This window comes from Drosophila serrata, unplaced genomic scaffold (assembly GCF_035046125.1).
Source record: "Drosophila serrata isolate PLE 108 unplaced genomic scaffold, ASM3504612v1 contig_382, whole genome shotgun sequence".
In the NCBI taxonomy this organism is placed as follows: domain Eukaryota; kingdom Metazoa; phylum Arthropoda; class Insecta; order Diptera; family Drosophilidae; genus Drosophila; species Drosophila serrata.
Window position 1 is genome coordinate 6222945 of NW_028257280.1, and position 14078 is coordinate 6237022.

General features: G+C 45.1%; 3 protein-coding genes across 4 annotated transcripts in view; 2 read left to right on the top strand and 1 right to left on the bottom strand.

Moving 5' to 3' along the window:
• Positions 1 to 10239, top strand: part of Meltrin (disintegrin and metalloproteinase domain-containing protein meltrin) — a 39703-nt gene extending 29464 nt beyond the window's left edge. For both annotated transcript variants that reach the window (XM_020955220.2, XM_086840736.1), the window contains exons 2-8: positions 818 to 939; positions 1963 to 2169; positions 2996 to 3147; positions 3728 to 4061; positions 4130 to 5489; positions 5554 to 5683; positions 7122 to 10239. In XM_020955220.2, coding sequence (XP_020810879.2) covers positions 818 to 939; positions 1963 to 2169; positions 2996 to 3147; positions 3728 to 4061; positions 4130 to 5489; positions 5554 to 5683; positions 7122 to 8922 — 4106 coding nt within the window. In that variant the 3' untranslated portion in view covers positions 8923 to 10239. The remainder of the gene's footprint in view (positions 1 to 817; positions 940 to 1962; positions 2170 to 2995; positions 3148 to 3727; positions 4062 to 4129; positions 5490 to 5553; positions 5684 to 7121) is intronic.
• Positions 10240 to 10330: 91 nt separating this feature from the next.
• Positions 10331 to 12318, top strand: Rad17 (Rad17 checkpoint clamp loader component). The gene is made up of 4 exons (XM_020955192.2): positions 10331 to 10466; positions 10525 to 11207; positions 11261 to 11724; positions 11778 to 12318. The coding sequence occupies exons 1-4, from the start codon at positions 10452 to 10454 to the stop codon at positions 12221 to 12223; spliced, it is 1608 nt and encodes a 535-aa protein (XP_020810851.2). The 5' UTR covers positions 10331 to 10451; the 3' UTR covers positions 12224 to 12318.
• Hexim (Hexamethylene bisacetamide inducible) lies at positions 12288 to 14015 on the bottom strand. The gene is made up of 3 exons (XM_020955193.2): positions 13841 to 14015; positions 13106 to 13669; positions 12288 to 13042 (listed from the first exon to the last, which is right to left on the bottom strand). The coding sequence occupies exons 1-3, from the start codon at positions 13860 to 13862 to the stop codon at positions 12540 to 12542; spliced, it is 1089 nt and encodes a 362-aa protein (XP_020810852.2). The 5' UTR covers positions 13863 to 14015; the 3' UTR covers positions 12288 to 12539.
• Between the last annotated feature and the right edge of the window lie 63 nt (positions 14016 to 14078).

The following is a 14078-nucleotide window of genomic DNA, read 5'->3' on the forward strand; positions in this document are numbered from 1 at the left end:
ACTTAAAATCATTTAAGAGGTGGCTTAAAAATATTTTGCAGGAACAGCTTTATAATGAATATAGTAGTTGAAATATTTTAATATGTTTTTGTTAATAAGAAAATGAAAAGAAAAGGATGCTTAGCCACAAGAAGACATTTGGATATCCCTGCTTAGCAATGAACTTCCCTATTGTTAAAAAATGCTACATAGATTTTATTATTTATACAGATTTATAATATCAAGTATTATGTGAGGAGTACAATATATTTTTTTAATCCCAAGTTCTATTTAAATGACCCCATCTGTAACTCGTCCCTGCATGCAAGTGCGAAACGCCGCTGTATCTTTGAGATACTGAGGACCTGGCAGGGTTGCCTCAGACATCTGGGCCGTCTGGCGTGTCGCATTAATTAGACGTGTTTTGTGCTTGTCCAAAAGTCTGGCCCCGTATCTATACGATATTATTTATGAACTTGCTAATTTTAGACCTGCCCCTGGCCTGAAAAGGCCCAATAAGTGGTAAGACTGAGTATGAGTATGAGTGATGTTGGCTGCTTCTAGCCTTATCAGAGTATCTCAACAGGCCCGGCAACATGTTAAGTGATTATCAGAGAAACAGGCATTCGCTTTGCCGTAATTTTGGGCTCAAGTTGTCAGCCATTTGGATGCCTGGCGGCGTTGACTTTAAGCCTATTAGACACACACGCCGCAGCAAAAGCTTTTGTTTAGCGCGGAGGAAACTGGGTGTGTCTTGTGTACCGCAAAGTATTTTGTAATTAACAGCATTTACAACACCTTAATGAATGTCTACTACTTTCCTTTCCTTTGATTCCAGCACACACCGTCACTGCTAAGCATTCTCCTGCCCTCGAAGAGTTCTCAACTCACACTGTGATACGTCCCCAGGTGCAACATGGACGCACCAAGCGCAGCCTGCCAACCACTCTGGACGCCACCGTAAGTAGTCAAGGAAATTAATTAGTTTTGGGATATAATTATAGACAGAGAACCAGGCTAACAGCTTATGCTTAAGTCTACATAGGGGAATATTCAGAAAAAGTTGTTCTTAGTAAAGATTTTCTTATTTAATTGGCAATAAATTAAGCAACATATTAAACACTTTACAATTACAAGCTTAATTTACCTTAAACCACATACAAGCTGATATTATCCATAAATCATGTAAATGTAATTTCTGCTATAGTTGACCATAAATTGTGCTTTGCCTATACATTTGCCATGTAATTTCACACATTTATGCTGCTGTAAATAATGAGGAAAGACCTCATTGAAAATTCGTTACAAAATTACTCAAATATTTGGAACAGTTTCAACAATTTTCACACTCACAGGACAACGCGCGGTAAGGTAATTAAAATTAACCCAAAAACATGAAAGGAAACTCAATTTGGGATGCCAAAGTTTATATACCCTGGCAGTTTGCAAATCAATTATGAGATCTAAATGAAAATCGTTCACATCTAAGCTTAAAATATTCGATATTTATCAATATTTTTATATCACAATTTTTTCGACAAATCAAAGTTTAAAAATCTCATAACTAAACCAAAAAAGCATTAATTTTAATTCGGAAAACGTTCCTATGTTAGTATTTGTTAGGTTAATAAATCTGCATACTCAAATTAAAATTTTTAAAAATTCAATTCAATTCCACCACTGCGCTTTAAGCTTTTGACTGAAATTATAATACCCTAGAAAGGGTAAAATAAAGTCATGAAAAAAATGCGCGAAATTCGTTGCATGCCACAAGGGCGCTGACAAGCATCCACCTACCACCCCGTGCACACATGTGTGGGGTGGGATTTTGGGGGTGGAATGCCAGTTAACCCCTGCGGCCAGCAGGACATTACACATTCGCACCTCGGCTCACCTACAATTTGCATGCGAAAATGAAATAAAATTGTGTCTGAAAATGGCTTAATCCTGTTAACTTTATCTCTATGCTCTGCTCTTTTCCAGGACGGCCTTCACACGCCGCACATAAGCCTGAGTTACACCCACGAGGGCAGGCGGGTGACCATCGACCTTCAGAGGAACGATCGCCTGCTGCCGGAGCACCACTTCCTGCGCTATCAGAACTCAAGCAGAGCGGCCACTGGTGGCAGCCACGGAGGCCACGTTGTCCGCAACTTCACCAAGACTGAGGTTGATTTATGCCACTATCAGGTACGTTCCAAGAGTCCTTTTAAGGCACTCAGAGAAAAGTTTGTGAAGAGATTTGAAACATTTAATAAATAACGAGAAAGAAGCTAATTTCGGCACGCCGATTCTAGATTAATATATAATGCTTATATATCAAATTTAATGAAAATCTGTTAAAAACTGGAAAAGTTATATTTTTCTTTCTTAAAGTTTTCCGATCGTTCCTATCAGCTATATATATATGTATACATATAGTCCACCGATTCGCCATGCTCCGATTTACATACTAGTAAAATTATATAGAAGAATATCTCCGAAGCTTAATTCAAATAGCTTGCTCTTAAATTTGTTCCGAAACACATCTCGCACATCTGGGCATATGATTCCCAACTGGTTCTAACATCCCCGGAACGAAGTGACTTCTGCCGGCCTAGTCCCAGAAGTGTGTTGTGTTACAAAAGTTGCAAGTCATTGTTTATTAGTGTTCAAAGTTATAAACTGATCATACGAACATACTGGTCAAAGTTACTTACTAGTCATAGATACTTACTGATCATAGTTACTTACTGGTCTTAGATACTTACTGTTCAGAGTAACTTACCTATCACAGTTAGTTACTGGTCATAGATACTTACTTTTTCAAGATACCTACTGATCATCTACGTTAACAACCCTTTCTCAGGCAGTTACTAAGTTATTATATACTATTCTGATTCTCAAAAAAACATAAATCGAAATTCTATAAAAATAAATTGAACCTACAACTTAGTTAACCTTTTCTTTAGATGCACTTTTTTCTCTTTGACTGTATAATAATTTCCTTTTCCATTTGGTTAACCGCCCCATCTAGGGACACATTCGTGGCCAACCGGACTCTGTGGTGGCCCTTTCCACCTGCGACGGTGCACTGGATGGCATCGTCTTTGATGGGCGGGACACCTACTTCATCCATCCCCATGTTGACAGCACGGGGCGACTGCAGGATGACCACTATCTGTTCAGGTGAGTTTCAGGTGTTTTCCACTCAAATTGGATTAGCAGAATTGTACAATAGGTGGAAGAGGAAAACGGTAGGAATTATTAAATTGCTGGGCTAATTTTGTTAACTTTATAGTTATAGATGATGCATAAGTAACCAGACTTTCTTAGAGTAAAACCTTTATAAAATGTCCACAAAGATTACGATTTTATTTTGATATCGATCTAAAAGTAATATATGTATATACTATATATCTTACCACTCGCTTATCTAATCGCGTTCTTCGACCCAAAAAAAAAAATTCTTTGCTCACTTGTCATAAATGTTTGCGGTTGATAGCCGCACGGGGGTCAGTTTTGGCCACGCAAATGTTTACCTATTTGCAGGCCATAAATATTTGCTTTTGTTTCGCAAATATTTGCCCAAGGCCCAAAACCGAACCCAGAACCCAGAACCAGAACGAGACCCAAAAACCCATAACCAAAATGCTCTCATTCATTATGTTTATGTGGTGCCAGCGCCACTTCCGTTATTAATTCCTTTTGTGGGCCACGGAAATATCAAATTACCTTCGATTTATGTTTTTTTTTTTTCCTTTCACAGACAGGCTGACATGGTCCCAACGAATGCCACCTGTGGATATGATAGCCATAGCCATGACCACGAGGAGGCGGTGGTACCCAATGGCATTGGAGACGACGAGAGTCCTTTACTGCCACACCGCCTTGATGGCAACGAATTCCAGCGAACCCTACTCCGGAAGCGGCGCCAGGCGGATGACAGCAGTCAACTAATCCGAGGTCCGTACAATGCCAACAAATATTCCAGCTACGTAGAGCTGGTCATCGTGGTGGACAATAAGGTGTACAAGCACTTCCAGGAGAGCGCCAAGAAGGTCCACCAGCACTGCAAGAATCTGGCTAATATTATCAATTCGGTGAGATTTATCTTATAAAGATATTTTCCACCTGAAAAGAAGCTCATTTCCTTTATTTCCTTCTTTAGCTCTACGTTCCACTGAACATATTTGTGGCGCTGGTGGGCGTGGTGATCTGGAACGAGTCTAATGAGATCGAGTTCTCCAGCGACGGTGATGTGACGCTGCGCAATTTCCTAAACTATCGAAGCACCAAACTGGTGGTGGATCATCCCAACGATAATGCCCAGCTCCTGACCAAGGAGACCTTTGCCGGCGGCGTCGTGGGCAAGGCACTGAAGGGTCCCATCTGCACGTACGAGTACTCCGGCGGCGTCAGCATGCAGCACAGTCCCAACACGGCCATGGTGGCCACTACGATGGCCCACGAGATGGGTCACAACTTTGGAATGGAGCACGACTCTGACGACTGCAAATGTCCGGACGAGAAGTGTGTGATGGCTGCCTCGAGTACTTCTGTGGTGCCCGTGAGTTGGAGCAGCTGTAGCATTGACCAGCTCACGATAGCCTTTTCGCGTGGCATGAATTACTGTTTGAGGAATAAGCCGGAGAGGCTCTTTGAATCCCCCACTTGTGGCAATGGCTTCGTAGAGCCCGGGGAGCAGTGCGATTGTGGTTTGCCCAAACACTGCACGAATGCCTGCTGCAATGCCGAGACCTGCATGTTGCACTCCAACGCCTCTTGTGCCACAGGAGAGTGCTGTGACCTGGCCACCTGTCGTCCCAAAATGGCAGGCAGTGCCTGCCGGGAGGCAGAGAACGAATGCGATTTGCCGGAATACTGCACTGGAGAGTCAGAATACTGTCCCACAGATGTTTTCCGTCGCGACACAGAGCCCTGTGATGGCGGTCAGGCCTATTGCTATCATGGCAACTGTCGCTCCCACTCGAATCAGTGCCGAACTCTGTGGGGACCCACTGGAGACAACTCAGAGCATTGCTACGACAAGAACACCCTTGGCTCGAGGCTGGGCAACTGTGGCTACAATCGGTTAAACAAGACCTTTGTCAGCTGTCCCGCGGAGCATGTCAACTGCGGCATGCTGCACTGCATCCACCTGAACGAACGCCTCGAATTTGGCATGGAATCGGCGGCTGTGCTCTCCCATTCCTACATCAGTCACGACCGTAAGATTGTGGCCTGTCGCACTGCCCTAGTGGACCTCGGACTGCAGACCACCGATCCTGGCTTGGCGCCCAATGGAGCCAAGTGTGGAGACGACAAGATGTGTGTGGACCAACGCTGCCTGCCAGTGGCCACGGTACGCCAGAAGGGTATGGGTATGCCCTGTCCGGAGGATTGTAATGGCAAAGGTACGTGCAACAGTCGCGGGCACTGCCACTGTGACGTCGGATTCGGTGGCGAGTCATGCTCCAGAACGGGATCTGGAGGCTCTCCGGACAGTGGACCAGCGACGGATCCAAATGGTGAGTGAAATAAAATTAAAAACCTTATAGTTTGCATAACTTAAATCATTGCATTCCCTTCCAGGTTCTGTTGGTCTCAAGAAATTCCTTAAAGTGCTGTTCTTCTACGTCCTGCCCATGGTGTTCCTATGTTGGTTACTCTTCCACGGCTACAAGAACGGATGGTTCGCACGCGGAAAACTGGCGGATAATATGTATGTATCGACATCCTCGTCCTTCAGCAGCAGCAGCGGCTCGAAAGGGAGCACCAGCAGCCCCGACAGCAGCAGCAGCAACACTACACAATTAGCATCCTCCCTGCCACCCACTGCACCCGTTGCACCCACTACTGCACCTAACACCTCACCCACTAAACTAGCCCCGGTTACGGTTACGGTTACGGCTCCTGCCACCATTACTAACATACACGCCACCCTGCCGCGCCACAAGTCTAACCCAGATGCAGTGCATCATGTACACATTCAGCCGCCCAGTGTGCCCAAGAGCAAGAGCAGTCACGAGGTGAGGCGGAAGCTGTCCGCTATTACGACGCCAGTGGTAGACCTTCGTGGCTTTTGCTCCAGCTCCTCAAGCTCATCCACCTCCTCCTCCTCCTCCTCCAAGAACAACAACACCGAGTCACTAAACAACAACAACCACAACAGCACACTGACCGTGCGGCGCAAGCTGGACATAACTGCTCCGCGGCTGCATGCCACCACGAATCCACTGGCCCTCACCGAGGGCGCCCAGTACATACAGAGCGACACCGCGAGGTGCGCCCCCAACAAAACAATTAATCCACAAACATAACCACAAAGCTACTACAGTGAACACTGCCTACACTGCTCTGAAATACTTTGCATGACTCTGCGCTTGGCCACCGGCGTTTCTATATCCTTGCAGGATATTTTTATGGATTTTCTGATAGCAGATTGAGCCTTAGAATGGAGTTTAAGAAAACATATTCTCTGAATCTTTTTCTGATTATATTAAAACATTAAATATTTTCGATTATTAATCTAGGGACTAGTAACAAAATAAGTCTAGGAACTCAAAGAATCAAAATAACGAATTTACAATAATGATTTAAAATCGTAAAGTTATAAAGTATTTTATTTAGGAAAGCTAACTTAAACTTTATAAACCAAGAGAGATCTCTAGTTAGCATAGGAATAAAAAGTATCTAATGAATTTAATGAATATTAGCACCAAAATCCAGTATATAATATCTGCAAGGATATATTTCAAACTTCGGTGCTGCCGAGGTTAACTTTTTCGTTAATTTTTAACAAAAAAAAAACCCGTTTTGCACGTTTATAAATGTCTGCCATTTAACAAAAGTTCATAATCCCTACCAACCTCTTACTAACGCAACCTTAATTTGTGTTTGATTCCCTAGATTTAATAGATCCAGAATTTATGTGTTGTGTTTCCAATAAATGTTTATTGTTTTAATTGCTTTTTTGGTGTCGGTTTTATGCTTGTATTTGTCTTGCTATTTTCGAATGTTTATTTACTGTCTCCTAGCACTGGTGTTTGGTTTTATGCACGATTACTCTCTTTGGTATGTTACACAAACTAGCACTTTCAACTTTGACTCCCAAAGCCCATTGTTCCCACACTAATCTTTTAAATTCTGTGTCCTTGCAGCTTGAAACCCTCCGGAGGAAGCAAAGTCATCACCATTCGTACAAATCAAAATGGCAGTGGTCCACCGCCTGGCAATGGTGGCTTACTCAAGTCCACGCCCAGTAGCACCGATGATATGGATGCGGCCTTGCTGAAACAACCAACGACTGACCCGGTTGGCCCAGCGGGATTGTTTGGAAAATTCGAGGGCTTTACACTGCGTCCCCTGAATGATGCCACCTCGCCTGGCAGCAACTACAGCGGTCCGAATGTGGCCTTCGTCCAGCCCACGGTGCAGCAGGACGGACCACAACGAATGGCACCACCACCGCCGGCAGGAGCGGTCAAGACCGCTGCGGTTCCAGTGCATGCGCCCAAGCCAGAGGCCACATGGGTCAGGCCAGCGCCAGCCCTGCCACCGCCGAATCCTGGCTCCACGGCGCGACCCATTATCTCGCCACCCACATTGGATTCGAGCACATTAACCATGGTGTCGCTCAAGGGCAGTGCGGAGGAGGATCTTTCGCCAACGCGATCCGCACCAGCTCCTCCAGTGCCCCTGCACATGGATCCCAAACTGAATGTCAAGAGGGACGGCACCATTCGTCGCTTTGCCTCGTTCCTCAAGAAGGAGGAGAAGCCGCCGGTAAAGGAGAAGACCTACATCGATCGGGAAAGGTTGCGCACGCTGGAGATATCCGCTCCTATGCCCGTGCCCGCTGCTCCTCAAACGGAGTCCTCCAACTCGGATTCAGAGACAACACCCAGAGAAGAGGAGACCCAGAATCTGGTGAAACGCGCCCAGTCCATGCGATCGCCCACGAAAAAGACGCCACTTCAAAGCTTTGGCTCCATGCGTTCACCACCAGGATTACCGCGTCCTAAAAGCGGCCAGGTAAATAGCAATGGCACCTCGAGACCCAAGTCACCACCGCCAAGACCGCCACCGGTATCGATCAAGAAAACGAACTCCATTACATCCACGGGCTATCAGAGACCAGTGTCCACTGCCCAGCGTTCTGTGGAGAATACCTACGACGACTGTGAGTTTGTGGAGGAGGCAGTTCGGGCCTCCAACGATGATATATACTCCGTAATTGATGAGATACCGCCGGCGGCACAGACCCTCAAGCGGAGCGATCTCGTGGCCAATCGAGCGAGCAATGGCAGCGACATGGGATTACTCAACGAGATAGTTAACGAGCTTGAGAAGATCAATGGCGACTCCTTATATTCGGGGAAACCAGTAGCAACAGCAGTCGCTGCAGCAGATCCCCCCAAGAGTCCCCAGCGACCGGCGCCGCCCAAGCCAGCGAGCAGTGTCCTGGAGGAAAAGGCAGCCGCCGCGGCGGCGGCACCTGCCAACACATATCATCGCACGCCATCTGTCAATGCACCGGTGGCTCGAGTCAAGCCCACACTGGCGGAGAAATCTCAACCGCCCAGTATGTCCAGCTTTAAGCCGTCGGCAGGAACCGGCAGCGTTGGACAGGTCCAACCAACGTCAACCGTTGTCCAGCAGCAGCAGCAGCAGCAGGCCAAACGGAGCAGCAGCGGCAGCGTAAGCGGAGTAGCCTCCCGACCCAAATCCTTTCTGAAAAGCACAACGAAAACACTGCCCAATGGAACGGCGGGAGCGGCGACAACTGCTGCACCCTCGGCCACCATTCAGAAACCGAAGCCGCTCTCGGCCAAGCCATCGTTCAGCGGCGGAGGAGTCCTGGGCAAGCGGACAACGCCGCCCACCGTAAAGACGGTGACAGCGGCGCCGCCAAAGTCCAATATTGCATCGCTGACACAGCGATTCGAGCAGAGCAAGTAGACTAAGGAATAGAGCAGTGGGTAGACGGGAGGAGGAGCTAGACCATGGACATGGGTAGGAAATATTGATTGGATGAGATAGGATGAGGTTTAGGCAAAGCAGAGAGTTTATCAACTGAAATTGATAATATTATATTTATTATTCAAAATTGAATTACTTATTTGACACCATTTTTTTTAAATCTATACTTTTCGACCTATTTTAAGTTGTAAATTATATGGTTTAGGATCCAACACATTTTTATGGTCTGCAAATTAAATAACATAGATACACTCTGATCACAAATCTGAGATTACGGTTTAAATTCATTTATCGACTGATATTTCATATTTAAACCCCGACATTTTTATGTTTTTGTAGAATTTTTACCATTTAAATCAACATATTAAAACAAAAAAATACATGTCAACAGAGAGTAAATTATGAAACAAATTCAAAAATTTACAAAATTTCTTTATTATTTGGTTACGACAATATAAAAAGTATTTATTCTTTAGTTTAAGGAACGACAAACATATTTACATGTACATAAGCTTAGTAATACTCTTAATTTAAGACGAAAAATATATTGTAAGCCAGAAACATTCAATATGTTAAAATGTGAGGTTCTAATATGGAAAAGCTTTAAAAACCTCCTGGGAATTTAAGGCAATACTTTAATTTCCTAAAAACAAAATTAATTTCTAGCCACATTGTGATTTTTAGCCCATGTCCTTGGTTTTGCTCGATACCCTTCCCTCCGTGTGGACTTTGAGTTAATTTTAATTAAGATTACGATCAAAAATTTCATTTGGGCACTGACTATGCCTGAGACTACGACTGCGTCGTTCTTGATATTCATTCCTGTACCGATCGATGTGTCCCACTAGTTAAACGTTAAGGCTTTGCTTAACTCATGTGCTAAGTATGAATGTATCTCAATTTGATAATTTTAAAGCGCATTTTAATTTAGAACCTAGCGATAGCTGCGTATTTTATATGTGTACCTATAATCCTGTATCTATTACTCCGACAGTAGTCCATGTATTTATGTATATGCAATATGCTTTTGTAAATAAAAACCAAAGATGTTCAATTGTCACAGCAAATGCGCTCGCCGCCCCCCGAGGTAATCAATTAAAAAGTGTTGTACAGCTGGGATAATGAAAAAAAATACAAATAAAAATAGTACGAGAACTCGATACAATAGCGAAATCAATTTTAAATGTCTAAATGTTGCAAAGAAACTATGTTGTATGCCCTAAAATATTTAAGAACGATATCGAAATGTGTATAGAGCCCAAGTTATGTTAAAAAATATAAGTTTAACTAAATCAATGCATTGAGTATTTTTTGGGAGAAGAATTATTAATTTTGAGGAGAAACTATGGAAATCAGGACAAATGTGAAGCTAATATGCAGTAAAAGTATTTTAAATATCGCGCGCTATTTTTTATCGAACTATCGATTAATTTTACCATTTTTAAGTACAAAGAGTTGTGGCTCCTGGTAACACTGCAAAAGCAAGAAGAAGAATACAAAATCTAAAAATGAGCGCACGAAAGGTAAACAATTTGAATTATTGTCTCCTAATGGGTAAATAACAAAGTATTTATTACATAGAAAACCTGGGCGAGGAGCGCCTTCAGCGAGATGAGCCTTTCGACCAGTCCAATCACCACAGAAGCCACTCCCGTCAAGAGAAGCAGGAGTTCCTCCAATGTGACAACAACAACCCGTGTTTCCAGGTCTCAAAGCGGAAAATCAACACCAACGCCAAAGCCCATAATGGATTCCGTGGATCTGACTACTCTGTCTGATAAGGAAGAGGAGAATAACGACATCAAAGAACCCCCACCGGAAGTAAAGGAAAACTGGATGGAGAGCTTTGCGCCGGCAACCAGCGAGGAGTTAGCCGTTCATCCCAAAAAGATTGGAGAACTCCGGGATTGGCTGCGACACTGCGAAGCCGTTCGTAAGAAGTTTCCGGCCCAAATGTGCCTGCTTACGGGACCCACAGGCGCCGGCAAAACTGCGACGCTGCGCGTTCTGGCCAAGGAGTTTGGTTACCAGGTGCAGGAATGGATAAATCCCATCGACTGTGAGGTAGTCAATGCCTTGGGGGATCAAGCCAACGGCAATTCCTATGTGGGTTCACACTTGGAGGCTTTCAAGAGCTTCTTGCTGCGTGCCTCGCGATATAAATCTCTGCTGGATTCGCAGAATAAAAGACTGTTGCTTGTGGAGGACTTTCCCAATGTGTTGCTCAACGATACTCAGGATGTCAACTTTGAGGAGTTGTTGGAGTAGGTTTCCTAGAAATTTATGTGTACCAATGTGTAATCGCTTTTTCTTCCAGTGAATACTCCTCGTATGGCAAATCCCCATTGGTTTTCATTGTGGCCGATGCCAAGTCTCGTGGCCTAAACATAAGCTACCGTCTATTTCCAGACCAGCTGAAGGCAAAACATCGCATCGAACACATTAGCTTTAATGCCATTGCATCCACAATTATGCAAAAGTCAATGAAAGCCTTTTGTTCCGTGTTGCAGCAACCCCAGAACAGAGCCTTGTACAAATTACCCTCGTCCACTATTGTCGACTCAATAGTTGTTGGCGCCCAGGGTGATATAAGGAATGCGCTAATCAATCTGCATCTCAGCTCCTTGAAGGGAGTTGCCAATATGCCTACCAAGAAACTCAATGTCAGCGTGGCCAGCAAGGGTCGCAAAAAGAAAACAACCCAGAGTACTCTAAAATCGATTGGAAGGGATGAATCCATTACGTTGATGCATGCTCTGGGTCGCGTCCTGAATCCAAAGTGTAAGTAGCATTTCCCTCCCTCAGCTCACACTTTTAATCCCCGACCTTTGCAGTTAATGATGACAAAATGCTGCTACACAGTCCCGAGGAATTGACCGAAGCCTTCAGCACAGAGCCCAGGAACTTTGTGAACTTTGTGCATGCCAATTATCTCCCACATTTCAAAGACATTGAGGAAGTTGTGAATGCCATAGATGACTTGGGCCTAGCCGATTCCATGCTTAACGAATATCGTGAAGGTGCTGTGAGCGTCATGGGTTTAAATATTGCCATCCGTGGTGTAATGCTTGCCAACAGTGCCCCAGTCAGCGGTTGGATGCCAGTTAAAGGGCCAAAGCGTATAAACATCAAATCGCTGGCCACTTTGGCTGAACAGAAACTGGTCGGTGTAGGATATGCGGGCATTTCCAGGACACTCTATGCCACCGAATATAGTTCCCTTGTAAAGCGCATAGCCGACAAGCTCTCAGAGGTCAATTCAGGCCAAAGTATAGAATAGTATTTAAAAATGTGCTGAAAGTGTTGTTAAGTAATCCCTTACCATTTAATAATAATACCTAGTATTCACGATTCAACATTTTATTAACTTACAAATCGAGTTTTCATTATATAAAAATTCCATTAAAATCAGTAACGCATCGGGGATAATGAACTTATGATTGGCATGTAGATGAAGGGAAATTAAAAGAATTGTAACGCTCACAGATGATGTCTTAAAAACTAAACAGGGGCTCTCTTTCTGTTTCCATATATGTATTTTTGTCGCCACCACAATTGGAGTGTTCTATGTACACGGCGCGGTGTGATCCGCATCCTTACTTAACCGCTGCATCGGTGCCCTGTTTGGCCACATCACTGGAGTTGTCCTCGTCCTCGTCCATTTGATTGCTGCCGTCCAATAGGCGCTGGCGCTCCTCCTCGTTAGCGTGCCCATTCAGATGAATCGGGGATCGGGAGCGAGAACGAGTGCGACTGCGTTCATGGCCGCGCTCTGCATGCCCATTGGCTATATTCAGCCCAGCCACGCCCATCTCGTGCCCATCACTGCTCGAGGACGAGGATGTGCTGGAAGTGGTGCTCGATGTGGTGCTGCTGCTATCACTCTCGCTATCCTCGCTGGAGGAATCCATGGGCGTGGGCTGTGCCAGCTGCTGCGGCGGCTGTGGTGGCTGTTGTCTGGCCTGCAGTTCGCCGGCCGAGCTGGGTGTGGGTGCCACCGCTGAGGGCGGAGAGGCCGCGGCGGCAGCAGCAGCCGCAGCAACCGCTGGACCCGGTGTCGAGCCCGTGGAGCAAGAGCGCAGGAAATGGGAGCGCAAAACTAAAAGGAAATATAAGATAACTATAAATCCTGACTATAAATAATAGGGATAACCATACTCACATTGATTCTCCCTCGTTAGCTGACGCATCTTCTCCTCCTGAGCTCGTATCTTGACACTGAACTCATTGGATGTGTTCTGAGCCTTGGAGTACCGATCTTCGATCTGCAGGCACTCCTGGATTAGCTCCTGCTTGTTCATCGTCTCCAAACGCTCCAGCCGCGCCCGTTCGTATACATTTGAGAATTCCTTGGAGAGGAAGAGGTCCTGATCCTCCGTCTGCGAATTGAAGCAGTTGTCATCGGAGTCGTCCTTGTTCAAGTCGGACATGTGCTCCTCCATCAGGAAGCGATTGGTGTTGTACGGCACGAGCAGCGACCGGGAGCGGACCAGCTTGGTGCGGCTGTTCGGACGCGGATGGGGATGCCCCTCGGCATCCGCTGGCATGTCTAGCTTCCACTGGGGAAACTGATTCTTGGTCTTCTTCGGCAGAAGCTTGGACTTTTTGCCGCGGCGATGTTTTCGCTTGGGCAATCCTGATTCTACTCCGCCGCCGCCACCGGTGCCTCCTCCACCACTGCCAGTACCTCCTCCGCCATCCAAGGGACGCTGCTTTGAGTTTTTTTCTGCAAGAACATAAAAAAGGACACAAAGTTTTAATTTTTAAACGGAAAACGGCCGCCAACTTCCCGAAATGCAACTCTGACGAACGCTTTTCGGGAAAAAAAAAACAGTCTACTAGTCAGTCGCCATTTGTCTTGCTTTTTGGTCTTAGCCACTTAATTTCCAATTTTTACCTGTTTTCAGTGCCTCTGCCATGTTGCTAGCTCAATTTATTGTTGCACAAACACTTGGCGTTTGCTCGGAGCGCAATTTTCAAGTTCTGAACTTATTTTTAAGCTTGCGAAATTTGTTCTAAAGCAAAGACTGAACAAGTGTGGACAAGCACAAATTTTTGAAAAATTACCGAGTGCTTTTGGAACGGTCACACTATCGATATCGATATTACCCCGTTCAAAAAGTTAAAAAATAAAC